Source organism: Dermochelys coriacea, chromosome 7, assembly GCF_009764565.3.
Source record: "Dermochelys coriacea isolate rDerCor1 chromosome 7, rDerCor1.pri.v4, whole genome shotgun sequence".
In the NCBI taxonomy this organism is placed as follows: Eukaryota; Metazoa; Chordata; order Testudines; family Dermochelyidae; genus Dermochelys; species Dermochelys coriacea.
Window position 1 is genome coordinate 89,907,466 of NC_050074.1, and position 23,332 is coordinate 89,930,797.

The 23,332-nt window shown below is 37.7% G+C and overlaps 1 protein-coding gene across 4 annotated transcripts in view; it reads right to left on the reverse strand.

Moving 5' to 3' along the window:
- The window catches only part of PRKG1 (protein kinase cGMP-dependent 1), an 869,388-nt gene that overhangs the window by 113,536 nt on the left and 732,520 nt on the right, over window positions 1-23,332 (reverse strand). For all 4 annotated transcript variants that reach the window (XM_038411702.2, XM_038411700.2, XM_043518662.1 and 1 more), the window contains one exon: window positions 6,873-6,938. In XM_038411702.2, coding sequence (XP_038267630.1) covers window positions 6,873-6,938 — 66 coding nt within the window. The remainder of the gene's footprint in view (window positions 1-6,872; window positions 6,939-23,332) is intronic.

Below are 23,332 nucleotides of genomic sequence, written 5' to 3' on the forward strand. Positions count from 1 at the left end.
AATTGGGCTCATTGGCCTTCATTAATCCCTTCCTTGCCAGAGTGGTGGCCTGTTTGCCCCATCACAATCAGGGTCTCACTGGTAACAGCCTTTGAACTATTTAAGGTCTGTTTTGTTAAGACATTTTGCTGCAACTAACAGGTGTAATTGAAGAAGACAGTGAAGAGAAACCGAAAAATTTAACTATTCTCTTTGCTTCTTTCTTCTTCAGACTCAGAAGAGTAAAAGCAATAGTTTAACATATATGTCAACAGACAAAGTACGTGAGCTAATACCTTTTATTGGACCAACTTCTGTTGGTGAGAGACACAGCAGAAGTTGGTTCAATAAGAGATATTACCTCACCAACCTTATCTCTCTAATATCCTGGGACCAACATGGCTACAACTACACTGCATATATGTCACAACTGCTCTGTTATACTAATCACTTGCTACCAGATTTGTAAAGGTATTTAGGCACATAAAGATCAGGTAGGAGACTAATGGGATTTCCAAAAGTGCCTTGGAGCCTAACCCCCATTTCTTTTTAAAATCCCACTATGCACTTATCTGCATATTTAGGCACCCAAATACCTTTAAAAATCTGGCCCTCAGTCAGTCAAATGATTAAGCCTGTCAGTCATTTGCTTAAAGGGCTGACAACAAGGATGAAGCATTTGACAAAGTGCCTAACATTGCTCAATGAATTAACCAACAAAAGGAAAAACAATATTATACTTTATTGCATGCTGTCAAATGCAAGGGAGCATCTATCATTCTGTAACAACAAATGCCATGTAGCATTGTATCATGAACAGGCTACTTTAGGAGTAGCTGTGGCTCAAGTTTTATTGGCTGTCATATTACAGTTTTGAAGCATTTACACCCGTTGATTTTGCACTTCTTTTACCCTGAACATTTATATTTAGTTCATCTTGGGATACCAGAAAAAGATCAATACAAATGTAAATGCAAATGTTATAAAAATGGCAAATATAAATAAAAGATGGGCCTCATCAGAACTTTCAAACACCCATACATGCGGAAGAAACCTGTGATTCATCCCCATCTCTATAAATATTTTTTGCTCAGCTTTTGGAGCAAATGCCAAAATTCCCTCTCAGTATACCTGATGGGCAATACATTACAGTTTCATGATGAATTATATTCAAAATCATACCAAGAATGATTTTTGGATTTCTCACCCTTCCCCTTCTTGCATTTTTTCTACATGAAGGGTCACAACTAAATCCTATCCTTTCTTTCTTTAATTTGGTTTATAAAACACAGCTGCTCCATATTTAAAGTGTATAAATTATCGACACATTTTATACAAAACTTACTAATAAATTTTCAAATTGTACCCTCTCAATTTACTCATCAGTACTAGTAAGTCTTCCTTCTTATTCTACAAAAAGCCTATATAATCTTTTCAGTGAGCACTGAAAGTTAACAAACTCATGCTGTGTCAGACCAGAGATGCAAAGATTTCCAGAGCCAAATTCCCTGATACAAGCCTCTTTCCATTTAAACTGGATGAACAGAAGTATAACAAGAGGAAATATTTTAACAGTAACCATTTTTATTTGATTTAACATGGGGCTTCACAAAACACAGGCAAATATTCCCTTAGATATACACATGGTACAATCCTGCAATTGTGGGTAGAATTTAGCCACAAGGGAAAATAAACAAAGACACCTGGCAAGTAAAAGAGTACCATAAATGTTTATGTTTACCTATGCCATACCTTTGATCACAAGAAAATAGAGTTCTTGCATATGCCTTTTGGTGCTGAAAATCCCATGTCTAGGCTTTTCAACATTTCTGAAGGGTTTTGTAAGGTCAGTCAATGGTGATATAAGCTTTGCCTTGTAGTTCACAATTCCCACGATCCTTTGGATATCTACCACATCTTTTGGCTCCTGAAGCTCTAATATGGGCTGTATATAATTTGGATAAATTTCTTTCCCACAGAAACTAACTAAGTAACCAACATATTTTATTTATTCTGTTGTGAGCTGGCATTTATCATTCAATGTCAAACCCGCTTGCTGAAGATTTCCAAGCTCAGCATATAACTATGCCAGCTGGGTCTGTATTTAATTGATGGCGGAAAGAACATTTCTTCTCCAGCAGACATTTTTTGTCAGTTTTGTTAGATGAGCATGGATCTTTACGTTACCATTAGGTGGAAGCACTACGAACACTTCAGCACCCCAAGAAGTGGTTTTCCTTTATGCAGGCTGTTATCCTCATTAGCTTTCATCCAGATCACACCACACGATCCATTGTCTACAGCCAAGCTCTATGATACAACCGCATTTGCTCCAACCCCTCAAATAGAGACAAACACCTACATGATCTCTATCATGCATACTTACAACTACAATACCCACCTGCTGAAGTGAAGAAACAGATTGACAGAGCCAGAAGAGTACCCAGAAGTCACCTACTACAGGACAGGCCCAACAAAGAAAATAACAGAACACCACTAGCCATCACCTTCAGCCCCCAACTAAAACCTCTCCAACGCATCATCAAGGATCTACAACCTATCCTGAAGGATGACCCATCACTCTCACAGATCTTGGGAGAGAGGCCAGTCCTTTCTTACAGACAATCCCCCAACCTGAAGCAAATACTCACCAGCAACCACACACCACACAACAGAACCACTAACCCAGGAACCTGTCCTTGTAACAAATCCCGTTGCCAACTGTGTCCACATATCTATTCAGGGGACAACATCATAGGGCCTAATCACATCAGCCACACTATCATAGGCTTGTTCACCTGCACATCTACCAATGTGATATATGCCATCATGTGCCAGCAATGCCCCTCTGCCATGTCCATTGGTCAAACTGGACAGTCTCTACGTAAAAGAATCAATGGACACAAATCAGACGTCAAGAATTATAACATTCAAAAACCAGTTGGAGAACACTTCAATCTCTCCGGTCACTCGATTACAGACCTGAGAGTGGCTATCCTTCAACAAAAAAACTTCAGAAACAGACTCCAACGAGAGACTGCTGAATTGGAATTAATTTGCAAACTGGATACAATTAACTTAGGCTTGAATAGAGACTGGGAATGGATGGGTCATTACACAAAGTAAAACTATTTCCCCATGTTATTCCCCCCCCCCCGCCCCACTGTTCCTTAGACGTTCTTGTTAACTGCTGGAAATGGCCCACCTTGATTATCACTTCAAAAGGTTTTCCTCCCCCCCTCTTCCTGCTGGTAATAGCTCATCTTAAGTGATCACTCTCCTTACAGTGTGTATGATAAAACCCATTGTTTCATGTTCTCTGTGTGTGTATATAAATCTTCCCACTGTATTTTCCACCGAATGCATCCAATGAAGTGAGCTGTAGCTCACGAAAGCTTATGCTCAAATAAATTTGTTAGTCTCTAAGGTGCCACAAGTACTCTTTTTCTTTTTGAGAATACAGGCTAACACGGCTGCTACTCTGAAACACTGTTCCCCTTCTCTGTGTTTCAGAATGTTAGTTTTTTAGTCTCTCGACTTGTAGATCAATAGATGTTGCTGGAGATATATTCTTCAAAGATAAACTTTACATAAACATGCAAGCCAATAATCACATCATGCTGACCAGGTTAGTTGTTTTGTTGCAGAGCATATGTTGCCAGTAATCTTTTGACACTGTAAGTACTTTATTACTTTACAAGGAAACTAAAACAAAAGCTTCTTGAGATATGAAAGCAGTGAATGTATAGTAATTCAAGCACAGTTACATGATACCATTTGGCCTATTTCATTCTATTTTCAATCCCTAATTGCCTAGCACATAGAGCTGTGTTTCACTTGGTGATTTCAGTTTACAATGATTTCATGCAAACCTTCTTTCACACTTTGATTTCTTTAAGTTTGAAATAATGTTGAAATGAGCTCATCCAAAACGTATTTGCTTTGGCCTGGGTTTGGACTTAAACCTTGCAAAACAAGACTTCTGAGTGATTTCCACCCAAACCCAAAAGTCTCACCAGCAGCTAAAACTTAACCCAGTTTGACTCTAAACTTGCTCCACATTCACAAATCTTACCAAAACGTTATTTGGAACATTGCCAGTGTGTAGGATTTGTAATGGAAACTGACACACTGCAAGTCTTCTCTAGTTTGGGGTCCATGAATCCAGCAGGGTTGGAAACTTCAAATTAACAGCAGACTTCTACTGTTTTAGCTAATGCATCCGATGAAGTGAGCTGTAGCTCACAAAAGCTTATGCTCAAATAAATTTGTTAGTCTCTAAGGTGCCACAAGCACTCCTTTTCTTTTTTGCAAATACAGACTAACATGGCTGCTACTCTGACACCTGTTAGCTAATGGAGTAACTGGTAGCAAGACTAGGTTGTTATCCTCAATCTTACCACTAGAGGGGGATAAGATACATATTTTGTCAAATAATGTCACAGTTATTTGATAGATAATAGAGAACTATTGACACTCAGGAGTCTTGGGTTCTGTTACAGGGTTTGGAAGGGAATGTGTTCTACTGGCTTTGGACCCTTCTACTACTACCATCGCCCCATAGCTCTGTGCCCCCGTGTACTCTCCGCTTTTCTCTATTTCGCTCTAGTTGCTTCCTCCTCCTACTCCATGCTGCTTAGGTTCCAGGAAGGGAGCATTCAGAGTACAGGAGAAACAATATCCTTGCTCTTAATTCTGGTACCTCAGCAGATCCTGGCAGTTGGGAGGAGCAGTTGCAGGGAAAGTTCTATTCAGCCCCTGCAAACCAGGGCTGGAGCATGTTCAGTACAAGCAGAAACTTGAGAGGCCTATAATTTGGCCAAATTTTGTGGATTTTTACAAGGATACCAAAAGACACTTTTCATTTTTCTGAGTACAGAACTCTCCCTGCCAAATTTCTAGTCCCTGCTTCAAAGAAAGGAAGTGCTAGAGCTTCTAAATAAATTTGATATAAGAATTCAACATTAGCAAAACAATATATTTTTCTATTTCTTGTTTCTGGAGATGGCTAATCATTGTTGCTGGAACTTTCCATTACAATTCAGTTTGAGGCAGACACATGCATGAAAAATTTCAGCCCAAATGGTTAAAGTTTAGCAAAGTAATAAGCTACTGAAAACAGGGTCTTCTAATGGAAATTATCAGACAACTTATTTCTAGGCATCACTCCGAGCTCTGTCCATAATAGAGGGCACAGTATCAGCCACTGTAGGTGAAGTAGAGTCCTAATTTCCATTGACACCTTCCTGTTGCTCATATTTTCAAACAAATTCCTTTCAGGCTTAATGTTTTAATGTTTAATTCAGCCCAAAGACAAATATTCTTGGAAAGTGGGAACAAAACTGGTGCCTGAGTTCAGAGTTATTTGAATGTGAACTCAGTAATTGCACAGTATTTATCAACAATTATCAGACTGCAGCATGTGAAATATCCAAATAATTTCCTGTACTACAGATATAGATAAATGCAGGGTTACCATATACGCTACAGTATAGTAGTTGTTAGTAAATGTTGACTTTTTAAATGGCAACCTCTGCATTTTCTAATCAGAATTCTGCATGTGGATAATTCAAAAATGACTGAAATTAGAAAAATGCAAACTTAGAACAACACTGGTGACTTTGCAAACAGAGGTAATAATATAGATATTATAACAATATAATATAGACAACTATTATCCAGGGAAAAATGAAATATATGATGTGTCTTCTAAAATTAAAGTGCAGTTTGAATAATATATAAGATGAGACACAATCCTCTAGGTATTAATGTAGACAGGTTTTTTTTTTACCAAGGCTTTAAATATGTACTTTGTACACTTCAAAATAGATTTTTCACTGTACGAAGATAAGCTTCTCCACTTACCATTGCATATATAAAATAATCAATTAAAAGCTAAAAACAGACTCTCTAGGGCCACAGAACTGTTATGCTTGCCTTGAGCTATAAATAGAATTATGCAACTACTCTTCCCTTAATTGCAGAACATTGCTAGGAATCGCCAGTATATACTGTGGATCAACTACTGTCTTAAAAGTTTAAATTTAAATGTGTGATTTCTTACTAGTTCGGGAACATTTTTAATGGTGAAATGAAAACATATTAGACTGGAAAATGACCAACTGGTAATATAACCCAATTAGGATTAATTTTTGAATGACTATATTTATTAATTGTACTTATGATTAAGCTGCAAGACAAACAAAATGTCTGTACAGAATTGTTCAGATAAAATGTGATAGTTGGTCTATAGTTTTCTTATTGAATATTTGCTAAAATGAGTGGGCTAAGTAATTTCCCTTTATCCCCAGGGAATGATGATGCATACTGTTTATTTTATGACAGGTTTCAGAGTAGCAGCCGTGTTAGTCTGTATTCGCAAAAAGAAAAGGAGTACTTGTGGCACCTTAGAGACTAACAAATTTATTTGAGCATAAGCTTTCGTGAGCTACCGCTCACTTCATCGGATGCAGTGAGCGGTAGCTCACGAAAGCTTATGCTCAAATAAATTTATTAGTCTCTAAGGTGCCACAAGTACTCCTTTTCTTTTTGTCTATTTTATGTAACATATACCTTGCTTGTGAATGTGTTAATAAAGCTGCTTAGCTGACAGTCCTAATGTCCACCATTTGTGTATATTGGCTAGATCCCCGGTGTTTTCTTAATTGTTCATAATTTAAATTGTATACAGGAAGGGTTTTTTTAAAAGCATTATTCAGTTGCAGTTTAATAATAAAATCTTATAAATGTATTACTCAAAGTCATTAATCAAATTTTTAAAATGAAAGTTAAATAACATCTCCCTACAAAATGATCAAAGTCACTAGTTAAGAACTATAATGAGTATCAACTGAAGATATTCAGATCGTATGATAAGAAAACAATATACTTACTCTCGGTCTATGACAAGACAAGTTACTGCTTCAGCAGCAATGACATTGGCTGTTCTGACATCTTCCCTGAAAGAAAAAAAAATCTCTTAAGTAAGATATAACTTTCTGCTAATAATCTTCATAGTTTAGAGTCATTGAAGTGTCTCATGAAAGATATTTATATGTTACACAGTTTTACATTTAATTGATCATTGAAAAGTGTCCATAATTCACACAAATTTTAAGCATGTTCAAGTTTTAAAAAAATATTTCATACAAATGAAATAACAGAAATATAATTGCCCTTTGTAGATAACATCAGATATTCAGTTAAGAAATGTGCTGTGTTTTTCACTTTCCTAATGAGTGGTTTGTTCTTTGCCATATACTGTTTATATAAGCCAATAACAATCATAGTTGTCAGAAAATTAGACATTCACATATTTTTTTTAAAAAATACATATATTCAGGGCTATGAGTCTTGTCTTCCCCCAATAAACTATATTTCATCTGCTCCTTACTTCACCTTACAGTATCTCATTACAGAAATATAACTGAATCATTCTCAATAACTAATGACTTTTAGAGCTAAATAGTCACTGTTTTGTGTGTAGTGTGGAAGATAGGGAGAGAAGGATTCCCAAAGCTTCCAGTCTCTTGGGTGTCCTGTACAAGCACTAGGAAGAATCACAGGCCAGGCACTTAAGTGAGTCCAGGGATTATTTCTTTAGTGCACCCTAGATGCACTCACTCCCATCCACACAATGTTGCTTCTTGGGATGTGTGCAAAATACAGCAGGCTACATCACATCCAAGGCATGGTTCAGTATGAACTCTCCACTCTGCACATTAGGGAGCTTGGGAAGGGATGGTGCCTTGTGGGAAGCTCAATTAGTTGGGATTTTCAAAAGCCCTCAGCATTGGCCTAACTCTGGTCCTATTGGTATTAATGGGAGTTTTACTATCGATGTTAGTGGAAGCAGTTAGGCCATTTCTGAGCATGTTTGAAAATCCCACTCTCATTTTTAAATCCTTCTTCAGGAACTAAAATGTGTCATTTCAAACCATACATTTACCTAGAAATACATTTAGTTTACTTTCTGAATCTTCATTAATCAATGCTTTGTATCTCCTGTTCTATATCATACTGCAATACATGGCTACAGATCATAACATTTGATTTCAGTCAAACAGGTCCATGACTTGAGTTAAGCCCTTAGCTGTTCATTAGTCCTAACTGAAGCTTATAATAAATGTCATCCTAGATGCAATTTTTTTTCTTCACAAAAAGAGAGTTTAACTGTATCGAAATTTAAAAATTATAAAGTGGTAAAAATAGAGATGGTTATGGTTTCAGTTTACATTGATTAACTAAGTCATTATTTTTACAGATGAAAATTCATTGGCAATTGAGCTGGATGCTCCCCATTGCTGTGCACCCTGGTTAGTCTTTCTAACCTGTGCGAAGTGGGTGTAAAAGTCTACAACTGGTACTCATCAGAGTCTTTTATTTTTAAGCACACTCTCCACATATGCATAAATTATGACAAAATAGTGGTGAATCAGGCCAGAACATGATATTCATAAGTTTGGAAAAACTCCGTGTATTGAACAAGGATACACATTTCTTGTCAATTTAAAAAAAAAACCAAAAAAACACACATGAAATGCATTTACATGGTGAGTTCATATTGTAGCAGGAGCAGTGAAATTTATGCTGGTCTCTTTGTAATACTGTTTTGATATACAATTAGGAAAGCAAAACAATATTAACATTAGTTTATGAGGACATAATTATGAAGCTGATTTTATGTTAAATTTAAAAGCCAAACAATTAAAATTCATGTAATTGGAAACTCTTGTATCATTGCCATACTATGAAGCTACAACATTAAATAACACTGGGAAAATTACTTTGATGCAAGTCTCTAGGCCATTGAACGATGCCATAACATTTTCATATATGGGACTTCATGATGGAATAACTATTACTCTGAATCTATGGAGACACTGTTCAGACAAAGGGGATGCTGCAGAAGAAAAGCAGGTACTCCCTTCCTGCAGAAACTGAGAAAACTGCCTCCACAACACTCAGCTTCTGCCGAAGAAGAGTCATTATTAGGTAAAAATGAAACAATATCCATTCAGTTGTCTATATGCGACTGTGGCACGACTAGTTTTAAAAAAGGAAATCATGCCATTACTATTATGTTACAAATCTTAAGGTTCTGAACAGGAAGGAAATTATTGTTGCTGTAGTACCACTACCTGCATAAACTTATGTTTCCTTACTGTAGCACATATGCCCTTTTATCGCTGATTCTGTTAGCTTGTATGCCATACAGTATGTACAGCCTTGAGTGAACAGATTTATTGGAACTGAACAGAGACAGGAAAGCTCAGAATTTCCTTGCTTTTTTCAGCATTTTGTAAGAACCTTTGCATTACTATACTGTAAGCTTTGTGCTTAATCATTTTTAAAAGGATATCATATACTTGGCCAACTGCCACATTACGGAGTTTATTTAACTGGTGTTCGGCAATCCTGTTCTAGTTAAGATTAAATGCCTATTCAAACTTTCAAAAGCAGAAGAAAAAGACTTTGTATTCTCAGCAGTACAGAAACATTAGTACAAGTACAGTATAATATGCATATCAACTTTAAAATACAGTACCTATATTGTTCTATAACATATGTACACTAATACCCATTCTCTTACTATTATACTAGTTAATGTTAAGGTTATAAAAATTGCATGCACAGCTACAAACATGCAACTGATTAATAAAACTTTAGACTTATGTTAAAATAAATTTTCAGTCAAAAGTTTTTAAAAGTGTGCCACTTAAAGGTAGCCATTAGCTACAATGGAGAACAAGCAAACAATCCAACATGAAATGATTTTTAAGTGTTGTTTTGTGAACACTGACTCTGATATTTTCTCAACTTCATCATTGGACTCTTCCTCACTACTTCCCGAGAAACAGCACTCTTCATCGGAAGAGTCACTTTTAGTGTCTGAATAATCCATAGGCGATGTTCGCATCCACCATTTGCCTTTATGAAAACTGCTGTTTATTTCTGCCCAGCTCCTGCATCTTGTCCTCTGGACTAGCTCTGGAACTTAAAACTTCTAGGCTTGGAAAAGGTCACAGCTGCTGTGGCGATATCTACTGTGTATCACTGGGAACTGTAAGCAGTGTATATTGCTGAGCCACAAAGAAGCATATAATTAATGCAAGAAGGCAGTATTCTCATCACTGGTACTCTCTCTTACAGCTCTGGTGCAATGTGCTTGCTGTCAACAGACATAGTAGCAAATCCTTTCTGCCAGGACATACTTAAGCGGACACCTGTTAACCTGCACATAGGGACAAACTAATCTGAATGCCAAAACCTTTTATTGTTTGTTTGAAGCTCAGCAGTTTCATACAATGCGACAAACGTATGTCTCAAGTTACAGGGTCAGCAGGATTCTTCTCCAAATTAAGATACTCGCTAAAATGAACAGAAAATTCTAAAAGGAAAAATATGATCCAAGTTTACTAGAACTTTTAAAAGTGTATTATATCTCTTTAAATCAGGGTACTACTACTGAAATACATGTTAAGGGTCATTTTAGAGGAGAATAGGTGTGCATACAGGTAGAATTCACATTTTAGAGCTGGGTGATTAATTCGTTATGTATACTTCAGTGAATTTAATCATTTTTCTGCTGACAAATTGCCTACAAACAACCATTTTTAAACATAGTTGTGAACAGTTTCTGTGACTAATTCTTGGTCTTCCAATCAACGGCTCATGAATATAGTGAAATATTTCATATGTGAAATTTGCAGTTTTGATTGGAGACATAGATTACATGGTACATTTCTGTTCTCTGATTATATTTATTTAGGGCTTCTCTACACTGCCCTGCAGCTTGGACTAATGGGGTGTGAATAGGAGGATGCACCAAACTGCGGTGTGTAACTCCCCAGTGTAGATGTTGAAAGTATGAATGAAAAGGTTCTTAGTCCTCATTAATGTAATCCAGTTTGAATAAGATTACATTAGTGTGAATTAGGAACCTTTTAGCGTGTGCCAGCAGTATCCATACCAGGGAGTTACAGTGCAGTACTTTGGTGCACACTGTTATTCCCACCCCTGTATGCTGAACTGCAGGACAGTGTAGACACAGCCTTACAGGCGTGCCACTGTGCTGTTCTTTGCTGGCGGGAGAGAGCTCTCCTGTTGGCATAATTAAAACACCCACGAGTGGTGTTTGCTATGTTGGCAGGAGAGCCTCTCTTGCGCCGTCCACACCAGCACTCTGTCTGTGAAACTTATGTCGGTGAGGGGTGTGTTTTTTCACACCCCAACTGACAAAAGTGCTAGTGTAGACAAAGCCTTAAATTGTAAATTTTGGGGGGCAGAAACTGTCTTTTTGTTCTGTGTTTGTATAGTGCCTAGCACAAAGGGGTCTTGGTCCATGACTTGGCTCTTAGGTGTTACCATAATACAAAATAGTCAAATTAATGTAATTCTAAAAACAAATTGTACTGAAATAGACTATTTATTCAGTGAATAGTTTGCTTAAAATTTGCTGTTGTGTTACCAGTAAACTCAGTTCTAGAATATTTGTTGAAAGTGAACACAAAAAATGGTGCAAATACAATTAAGCAATTCATTTAAAAATGTGAATAGCTCTTAAAATGTTTTACAGTATTCACCAGCACTAATGATGATCAGAGGATTCAAAATTCTCTCTCCTTTCATAGAAAGTGAAAAGTGGTACATGGACCATAAAAAGACTGTGTCTTCAATAGATTGTCACACTAAGGGTATGTCTTCACTGCAGAGTTAACTTGTGTTATCCATGCTCCTCTTGAGTCAGCCTAGCTTGAGTGGAACAACACTAGAGCTAGGCAAAGTGATTAAAGCAAATTGATTAGCAGCACAAAGTGACTGGATTAGCAGCTGATGAATTGAGCTAACTGGAGGTGGAGCCCGTAGCTCTATCCTCACTGCATTACTATCTCAAATGTCAGAAACACTCAGGCTGCAACCCATACTCCTTAACAGGCCAAATATCTTGAGTTTAAAGCACTGCTTAACTGGAGATAGAGATTTTGGTATGTGGATGAGTAGTGGGTTAAGGGCAAAACTTGAGTTATACTTCCAGCTAATACTGCAGTGAAGACAAGTCCTGTAAAAAGTTACCTACTAATTAGAGCTGGGCAGGAAATGTTTCTTCCCCCATCCTGCAAGAGCTTGAGATTTTTTTTTCTTGTCCTAAATTGGGACACAGTAGAAATATTGAACATTTTTGTGCATCAATATTTTTTTTCTAATTTCTATTTGCTTTGACTTATCTCAAATGACTCATTCTACAAATTTCAAATCAGGTATATTAAGAAAATCTTGACAAGAACTAGTGCACAGGAATAATGATGAAATAAAGAAAGGTATCTTTGGGAAGTTATACATTAGCATCTTAGGTACATCAGAATGTTGTTCTTCCTGCAAAAGATTAAGAAGTTTCCCTATGACTGGTGAATACTGAAGCTTTATTTCCTTCTTTTTTATTTAAAAACTAAGGGTAAAATTTTCAAAATCATCTGAATGACTTGGAGCCTAAGATCCATTTTCAAAAGTAATGTAGGTGCTTGAAAATTTTGACCTGGACCTTTTCCATGTAGCAAGAGCTTCCAAAAGGCAAACCAATCAAGTCAAGTAGTAGCTTCCTTCAGGAATAGTCCTGCTATGGAAAGGATATCAGATTTGGACCCTAAGATGGGCTGTCATTGTAATTGTTCTGAAAATAAAAGTGGAAAAATTACAGCTCACAAGCTGAGCACCTGCCATTAGCTATTAAAGTTCCAGAAATCAATTTACTGCTCCTGGCACCTTCTCTTTTTGCCATCCCAAACAAAGGGAGCATGGATAAGTGGAATTTTCATTCTTCATATGCTCTCCAGTTTCCTTTAGTTTTTGCTCTTAGCTTCAGTGTCTGTGCTAGCAGTGCCATCAGAAGAAAGTGTCATTGGCCCTTACCCAGTACAAAAAACAATGTAGGTTGCCACCACAACTCTTTGGGGACATGAAGTCCAATTACGAACGATATCTCCTGAAGGCATTGCTGCCTGAAGGTTGTTGAAGATCCTAAAACGTAAGCCTTTGCTCCCAGGCCCATCCATCATGCCACATTTGGGAAGTAGGGGGAAGAAAGAGAGGAAATAGATCTAATTTATATAAAACCCAGTGAATATAATTTATGCAACATTTCCTAAAAACTTTTTTATTATTTGTTACTGAAATATGGTTAAGCATAGATCTCCAACTGAACTGTAATGAAGGTAATGTAACTATTCTTTTGGAAACCATCTGTGCATAACAAGCTACCATGTAATATTAGCAAAATTCAATTTGTATCCAACAAAGCAGAGCCACATTAAATCTCGTACAGCTGGCAATTACTGGTCACTAGTGTGTAATTCATAGTCTCCAAGGGACCTGTAGTTTAGGTGCTCCTGAAATGCCTCTACTATTATTTAGAGATATCCTCTCTTCTAATTCCGAAGAGGTCTTTGTTCCTCTTTTAAGCTGCTGCAGGCTGCAAGACCACTTCCCATATTATCTTGCAAATCAGGAGTACTTCAGTAGCTCCAAGTCAAATTCTTCCCTTGTTTTATGAGTTGCAAGAACTATGTTTTTTGTGATTGTTTACACTTTTAAAAAGATTTCCCCCTATAAACTGGGGATATGTTTCTAAATATTATAGTTTCCTATAGACATAAAATGTTTTTTTATTCTTGCCTGAATTTATAAAATTAAACCATGGAAGACCATGTTCTTTCACAATGTTGAAAAGAAAAAAAGTGTAACAATGTCTGCTGTAAAGTTATATCATCTGTCATGTATTCTCATAAAGTATATAGCAGTGCAGATGCTGGTAAGAAAACCTTGGGGATACATTCTCACCTTGATAGCAATGTCTGAGCATAACTCTGTTAGCCTAAATAATAGTTATACACCTATATCAGTGTGTAATCAAATATGGAAATAAATGTTCATCGAAAATCTGTGAAATGTGCAACCTGAAAAAGCTTCAGCTGTAATGAAGTATGATTTTTTTAAATCTAAGATACAGAATTAATACAATTGCTGTAGAAGAAATGCATTCAATTAAATTACAACTTTTTGGAAGAAGAAAGAAATGCAATCCCAGAGAAACTTGGTTATGAAACACCGCCAGACTGAAATAACATTAGAGGAAGCACTATGTACACTACTATATAATTAGCTCATACAACAATTCACGCCTGCTTTGGAAAAGAAAAACATTTCCTTCAGCCCATCATTTCACTTCAGTCCAACAGCAAAGTTTTACAGGCATTATTTATAGCTTCCTTTCCTCTATTCATTAAAATTAAGTTTTATGATTCACTGTATAGGCTGGAAAAAAATGTACCAACCGCTTACAGTAATTCATAGCTCTATTCCATCTGGTAGAATATAAATAGTACTTACTCTGGACTCCTGTATCAAATATTTAGCTGCATTCACAGTGGATTCCAACTGAAAAGATTTAGCCTCAGGGAGGATTTTATAGGAAAGAGAGAGAGCTGTGTGTGCTCCTTCTGACTGTTGTTATTTTAACGCTTTTAAAGTTAAAGATTTGGGGATCATATTGAAACAGTTTTTCCAGGAACCCAGCAAGATAACAGGTATTTCTATCCAAAAATTCTGCTCTTTCCCTTACTCTGCTGGAAGCTTCTAAAATCATGCTGAGATTCCAGACACTTACTGCTAATATCACAGTAAAATTTAATTAAAAAATCCTACTACAAAGGATGCTCTGAAATGCTGCCAAGACCTGTGAATTACCTTTTGTTTCATGACAATTATGGATATTATTTTATAAAGAATGGATCACAGGAAAATGCTAGGGTGCTTTTGATTCTTTTTTGTTTGGTGAATGATGCAAATTAATTCCTGTCTATTAGAAATGTCTTATTTTAAATATTTTATACAAAAGCTCTAAAAGAAAAATATTATGACTTTGTAATGATTGTATTTATTTTTAACTATTCATATTTATTTGGAAGGCAGGGTGGCCTTCTTGACAGAGCCCTGGATTGGGACTCAGGAGGCCTGGGTCTATTCCCAGCACTGCCACTTGTGTGATGAGCGACCTTGGGCAAGTCACTTCACTGATTTTGCCTCAATTTCCCCATCTATATAACAGGGATAATGTTACTTACCTCCTTGGGAAAGCCCTTTGACATCTATGGATGAAAAGCCTTATAGAAAAGCTAGGTATTGTTATTATCCAACAGTAGATCTGAAATTATAGAGAACTGACTTATGTAACCAAAGCAATATTTTTTGCAATAGAGGGGTTTCATTTATTCTTATTGTCCCCATCATTACATATAAAGGGAATTAATACAAACAAGTGTTGGCAGTAATTGGTACAAATTAAACTGACCCTAACTTCTACTACCTGAACTTAGTAATGGGATGTATACTCTTCCAAAACTCAGGCTTAAATTTAAAAAAAAAAAAAGTCAACATGAACAATATGTGTTGCACTGATTCCCTAAAATTGTTAATCTTGGGCTGCGGTAAAGAGTAAGAGGGAGCAAATTTCAGTGCCAAGATCTTTCCACTAAAAATGGCCTGAAGCCATGCCCCAGGAGTTCAGCCATGGGGGACAGACAGCAAGACTTGTACAACATAATGCAACAGCCATAGCAGGGGAGAGTGGAAAAGGCAGTCTTTCAAATGCCTAGGATTCAGACTATTTAAGACTTTACAGATGATAACCAACAGCTTAATTTGTATCTAGTTGTAGGCCAAGTGCTAATGCAGAGTGCTATGCACTGACTCAGAACTTAGATGCTATGTATTAGAAACACCCAGCAGGCAGGAACATCAAAAGCTTCCCTGTCACCAAGACCTCATCCTTACTAGGAGAAAAGGTGTATTCTTAACATAAGTTAACTAAACACAGGGAAAAATTCTAGTGAAGACAAAGCAGTTTGTAGTTTTCACATGACTTATCAGGTCAAGAAAAACCCTGTGCTCCCCCCACAGTTTTCAACTTAACCTGCTAATATGGATGAAAACAAAAAACTGTCTGGTTTTCACTAGGATTTTACTTTGTGTTAGTTAACTCAAGTTGAGAGATTATCTTTTTCCAATTGAAGAAAAGCCTAAGAAATAGCTCAGCAGCTGTAATTCCTGGGTCTGCTCCAGAAGGCACTACAATTATCACCAATACCTCTGAACAAAGGTAAGGTAAATGCAGCCTACACACAAATAACATCTTTGAATTAAAAATAAAAATGCTTCTCATTTGCAATGCTACTTTCCACTTCTCTGGAGTAAAGCTTCACTACCTCTCCTCCTTCCCACAGCAGACCAACAGCACAGTGCCCAGATGTGTCAACACCACTTGGTGTACTGTGGGAACTTTGCACAACTCCAGACCTTCACCAACAGCTCATCTTAACTCAGTCTCCTTGGAACTTGAGCACTCTTGCTTCTATTTACATACCTATCTCACCACTCCCAATTGAGCCAACATCAATCTTGCATCCTTCCCCAACATAATTTGCAATAGGAAGAAATAAATAGAGGAAATGCCAGCAAAAGCCTGAAAAGATTATCAGTAAAAGCTATATCCAAACTCAGTTCAATCAGTAATCATCACAGCCCCATGGGCCTGAGACAATCATGACCTGAGCCTCATGCTAATCATTGTAAGATCTGGAGTCAATAAGCTTGTCCAGCCTCCTAATTTTGTATCTTCTCTCTCCCCATATCTTCATTTTTTATGACAGGTAGGTGGGGTTCACACTGAAGATGCTTAGACATGGGCTTTTTTCTAACGTATTCCAGAAATGTATTCCACAGTTTAAGATCCACCACCAAGAATATCTTGCCTCCAACTCCAGAAGATTTTCTTCCTAGGCTGTAATGATGCGGCCTCTGGTGGGACACAACTGAGAGTATCAATTCAGGACAAATTGCTTTGAGCAGGGCATTCACAGCTCAAGGCTTGGTGTCCTTTATTATTAAGGCACACCAAACCAGCCAAACAGAGAGGACTTCAGTTTTACCCCAATGGCTAACCAGAAGTCATATAAGCAATTCCCTCAGATACTCCAGTTTCAGCACCACTTCTTATGGGGATGAATGGTTATGAAAACCAATACCTCAGTAAAAGAAAAAAGGTTTTCCCAATCCCAAAGGACCAAGCCCCAGATCCAGGTCAATATACAAGTTAGATCTTACCCACAAATCACACTGTTGCTTTTTAGAAAAATCTAAAGGATTATTCATAAAAAGAAAGAAATATAGATGAGAGCTAAAATAGGTCAAAGTAATCAATTACATACAGCAATGGCAAAGTTCTTGGTTCAGGCTTGTAGAAGTGATGGAATAAACTAAAGGCTCAAATCAAGTCTCTGGAGTACATCCATAGCTTGGATGGGTCAGTCAGTCATTTGTTCAGAGCTTCATTGTAGCAAAGTTCCTCCAGAGGTAAGAAGCAGGACTGAAGATAAAATGGAGAAGATGTAGCTGCCTTTTATATCCTCTGCCATGTGGAAGGATACCCTTTTATTCTTACTGTGCAAAATCACAGCAGCAAGTTGGAGTTTGGAGTCAGATGGGCAAGTCACATGTCCATGCATAACTCAATTCTTTACAGGTAGAGCAGCCCTTGCTCACATGCTACCTTGAACATTCCCAGGAAAGCTCCTCATATGTGGATTGGAATCTCCCAAAGTCCATTGTCAGTTAAGTGTATCTTGATTGGGCACTTAATCTGAAGAACTCTTTCTCAAGAAGCTGAACAAATGCTTCACTAATGCTACTTAGAATCAAACACATTGAGATACAAATACATAGCCAATATTCATAACTTCAAATACAAAAATGATACACACATACAGCAGCATAATTATAACCAGCAAATTACAACATTTTCATTGACACCTTACTTGACATACTTTCTACATGATTTGTTGCAATTATAGGACCCTGGTTGCAACAATGATCTATACAGTTAAAGGTCACAGTTCATGTCAATAACATCACAGACATTGATAGATATAGTTGTCTTGGCAGGCTACAAATGAAAAAAAAACAGTTGCAGATGTAACCTGGTGCCAAACTGTTGAGGATCCTGAAGATTGGGCTTGGAAGCCAATGGGAAACGGTGGATAAGAGGGAAGGTCCTCTCATGGATTGGTAACTGGTTAAAAGATAGGAAACAAAGGGTAGGAATAAATGGTCAGTTTTCAGAATGGAGAGAGGTAAATAGTGTCCCATAGGGGTCTGTACTGGGACCAGTCCTGTTCAACATATTCATAAATGATCTGGAAAAAGGGGTAAACAGTGAGGTGGAAAAATTTGCAGATGATACACAACTACTCAAGATAGTTAAGTGCCAGGCAGACTGCAAAGACCTAAAAAACGATCCTTCAAAACTGCGTGACTGGGCAACAAAATGGCAGATGAGATTCAATGCTGATAAATGCATAGTAATGCACATTGGAAAACATAATCCCAACTACACATATAAAATGATGGGGTCTAAATTAGCTGTTACCACTCAAGAAAGAGATCTTGGAGTCACTGTGGATAGTTCTCTGAAAACATCCACTCAATGTGCAGCGGCAGTCAAAAAAGCCAACAGAATTTTGGGAATCATTAAGAAAAGGATAGATAATAAGACAGAAAGTATCATATTGCCTCTATATAAATCCGTGGTACACCCACATCTTTAATACTGTGTGCAGATGTGGTTGCCCCATCTCAAAAAAGATATATTGGATTTAGAAAAGGTTCAGAAACAGACAACAAAAATGATTAGGGGATATGGAACAGCTTCCGTATGAGGAAATATTAATAAGACTCGGACTTTTCAGCTTGGAAAAGAGATATGATAGAGGTTTATAAAATCTGATGTGGAGAAAGTAAATAAGTAGTTCTCATAACACAAGAACTAGGAGTCACCAAATGAAATTAATAGGCAGCAGGTTTAAAACAAACAAAAGGAAGTATTTTTTTCACACAACACATACTCAGTCTGTACAATTCTTTGCCAGAGGATGTTGTGAAGGCCAAGACCATAACAAGGTTCAAAAAAGAACTAGATACATTCATGGAGGATAGGTCCATCAATGGCTATTAGCCAGGATGGGCAGGGATGGTGTCCATAGCCTCTGTTTGCCAGAAGCTGAGAATGGGCGGCAGGGTTTGGATCACTTGATGATTACTTGTTCTGTTCATTCCCTCTGGGGCACTTGGCATTGGCCACTGTCAGAAGACAGGATATTGGGCTGATGGATCTTTGGTCAGACCCAGTATGGCTGTTCTTATGCTCTTAACAGTGGAGGGAAAGGGGCACAGGCATGATGTATTCAAAAGGCTTTTTTCTAAATTTGTACAAGCTAGAGTTTGTGACTGACTGTGAATGAAAGCCCTAGCTATCATACAGGATGTTACTGTAGTCCAGGCTTCAGACAACAAATGGATGCTAGATGCTATTAGAGTAATGGGCATAGGCCCTTGGTGACCTGAAGGTAGACGATGATTGCCAGAAGCTGGAAATGGGTGACAGGGCATGGGTCACTTGTTCTGTTCATTCCCTCTGTGGCACTTGGCATTAGCCACTGTTGGAAGACAGGATACTGGGCTAGATGGACCTTTGGTCTGACCCAGTATGACTGTTCTTATGTTTATGTTCTTATGTGTCCAAGATGATACAGCCAGTAATTAGCAGAACCAGAAATAGAATGGAGGGCTGCCAGCCCCTCTCTTTAACTATTATGTCATGCTACCTCAACTGGGCCTAACTTATTCCCTACATAAAGCCACACATAGAGGGGGGAACAAGTTATTCCTAATTGTGTGTTATTTATATTATTGTCACCATTTAAACACCAATGCTACAAGTGGTGTACACCCATACAGAAGATTCTTTAATAAAACTCCACCTAGTAAGTGCCTGTACTCATGTGTCTACTATCTGCAAGAGCAGAGCAACACTTAACTCTTTTTTCTCAAAATATTTATATGGCTGATCTGTTATAACTTGGCTTTTTTACATGTCAGATGTTTTGGATCACATATTCTTTACTATGTCTAAGTGCCAAGCAGTGGTTCTATCTATTAAAATAAACACCTTCATATACCAAAGCTAGCTGTATTCTTTGGAAATAATAAAATATTTTCCGATAAAGAACATTTTTGTAATTTTTTTTCTGAAATTAATTGATTGTTTTAAACTGAGATTATATTTTTAAAACAATATTTCTGCTCAAGTGCTAATTAAGGGGAAACGGTTGCAATGGGATATTGAAGTGTTATTTACAATTTCTCCTTTATGGATGTCAATTACAGGACAAGTTGTGCAACTATTTTTTCTGCTGGTGACATCTGTCTCCTTGGTTCACACCAATAACAGCTCTAATGGAAGGTGGTGGGGGGGGGAAGGTGGGGCTTTGAGTCTCTTACTGAGATAGGCTGCTGATTACATTCTATACTTAAAGATTTTTCTTCTGATAACTTTAAACAATCATTTATTTGATTATCCTTGGAGGTTTTTTAATCAATAAGTAAATGAAATCACTAGATCCTTGAACGATAATAACTAGGCTGAGCTTCTTGCACATACTCTGGGCTCCTTGCATTCCTCCCTCCCCTCCCGCTCCTACAAAGGACTGTTGCACCAGCCAGAGTGACCACGGGTGATGGCATTGCACCAAGCATCATGTAGCACAGTTCCATTTCCTCCTCCTCTGCCCCACAACCTTCTTGTATGCCACCTCTCATTTCAGGGGCTGCCTGCAACTCCCCTCCTTTATGCCAGGGGTTTTGTGTGTCCCTCATGTCTCTTCCCTCATCCCATTGCTCCCCATTCTCTCTCCCTATACTAGGAGGAAGAGAGTGGATGACCTTGGCATTGGGAGAAAGAGAGGTATGAGGGAGCTTCTGGTATAGGAGATGCAGACATGAGAAGAATGGGGGAATACACAGAGCCCCTGCCAGGGTGGGGGAGAATGAGTGGGGACCTTGCTAAGAGGGAGAAAGAAGGGAGCCACACAACACTTCTGTGAGGGGAGAGATTGGGGAGAGATGCAGAGAGCTTCTGAAATAAAGGCGGATGGGAGAGTGGCACACAGGAAGTTTGTGGGGTGGAATGGAGAAGTGCAAGGAGTCCTGATGTGTGCAATAAGATCAGCTGACAGAAGTTACAAAGTGTGCATGCCCTTAGTAGTTAAAGACCATTTAAAACCTGGAGCCTGCTGATGCAGTTGCACAGCAAATAGTGCAGGAATATAGATAGGAAAGGACTTGCTGCTGCCTTTCCTTCAGCGGTATTTTCCTTTCTCAGACTGCAGTTTTACTCAGACACATCTCAAACCAACTATATAAGACCTGTGACTCACCCCACACACATTCCACATCCAATAAAGCACAAAATTCAATGGAGCCTTGAAATCTTCCCACTGATAGGACCAGCACTAACAGAGTTTGTACTCTCTTAGCCTCCCGTGCAACTCAGGTTTTAATTTGGCAGCTCTTAAACCTTATAAGCATTATCTAATCTAGATTTATTTTCCTAAAATGTCACATGCATATTGGAAAAAATAACCCCAAGTATACATACAATATGATGGGGGCCAATTTAGCTACAACTAATCAGCAAAGAGATCTTGGAGTCATCGTGAATAGTTCTCTGAAGACATTCACGCAGTGTGCAGAGGCAGTCAAAAATGAATGGGATGTTAGGAATCATTAAAAAAGGGATAGAGAATAAGGAGAATATCTTATTGCCCTTATATAAATCCATGGTATGCCCACATCTTGAATACTGCGTACAGACGTGGTCTCCTCATCTCGAAAAAGAAATAATGGCATTAGAAAAGGTTCAGATAAGGGCAACTCAAATGATTAGGGGGTTGGTACGAGTTCCATACGAGGAGAGATTAAAGAGGCTAGGACTTTTCAGCTTGGAAAAGAGGAGACTAAGGGGGATATGATAGAGATATATAAAATCATGAGTGGTGTGAAGAAAGTGAATAAGGAAAAGTTATTTACTTGTTCCCATAATATAAGAACTAGGGGCCACCAAATGAAATTAATGGGCAGCAGGTTTAAAACAAATAAAAGGAAGTTCTTCTTCACACAGCACCCAGTCAACCTGTAGAATTCCTTGCCTGAGGAGGTTGTGAAGGCTAGGACTATAACAGGGTTTAAAAGAGAACTAGATAAATTCATGGAGGTTAACTCCATTAATGGCTATTAGCCAGGATGGGTAGAGAATGGTGTCCCTAGCCTCTGTTTGCCAGAGGGTGGAGATGGATGGCAGGAAAGAGATCACTTGATCATTACTTGTTAGGTTTCAGAGTAGCAGCCGTGTTAGTCTGTATTTGCAAAAAGAAAAGTAGTACTTGTGGTACCTTAGAGACTAACAAATTTATTTGAGCATAAGCTTTCATGAGCTACAGCTCACTTCATTGGATGATGAAAAGCTCACAAAAGCTTATTCTCAAATAAATTTGTTAATCTCTAAGATGCCACAAGTACTCCTTTTCTTTTTGTGATTACTTGTTAGGTTCACTCCCTCAGGGGCATGAGGCATTGGCCACTGTCGGCAGACAGGATACTGGGCTAGATGGACCTTTGGTCTGACCCAGTATGGCCATTCTTTTGTTCTTTTGTTCTTATGCTAATTTCTTTATTTTAGTGCTTACTTTATATTTTTTCAATATGTAATCTATATTTTACTTTAAAGTGTGAATACCATGGCAGGTAAGCTCACAGACAACGAGATGTGTATGGAGTTCCTTACCTTTTCATTTATTAGTTAAAACATATTTGGAGGGAGGTTATATTTTTATGAAATATTCAAGAAAACCACTGGACTGCCATTGTGATTCAAAGTCTACATGTAACAATTGTAAATCTATATATTTGAAAAATAATGTGAACGATCCCTTTAATGACTGAGAATACTATTTTCAGGACTTCTTTGAACTACTAATGCTTCAATTCCTTTGAGATACAATTGCACTTCAAAACACACTGGCTGTCAATGCAACAGTATTCTGGGATTGACCCAATTTCTATCTAATCATTAATGGTACAACTTTTACTTTCATTTAACAAACAAACTGGATTCTCCTACAAAGCCTTGGCAACATCTTAACAGATTTGTGAAATGTAAGGAATACATTTAAAAAGAGTCAATCAGTTAATGATTGCTGTTAAGTACTTAGTCTTCAGTTCTTCATCAATTGATAGCACAATTTCATTAAACATTACTAGATGCCTAGTTTATATCTTTTCTTCTAATTCAATACAGAACATGATGGGGCAGATTTTATGGTTTGGCTAAGGAGGCTCTGCTGGTTTAATTGATGCTCAGTTATGGCCAAGCCCTTCACCCAGACATGCCCACTACCCCAGAGGTCTT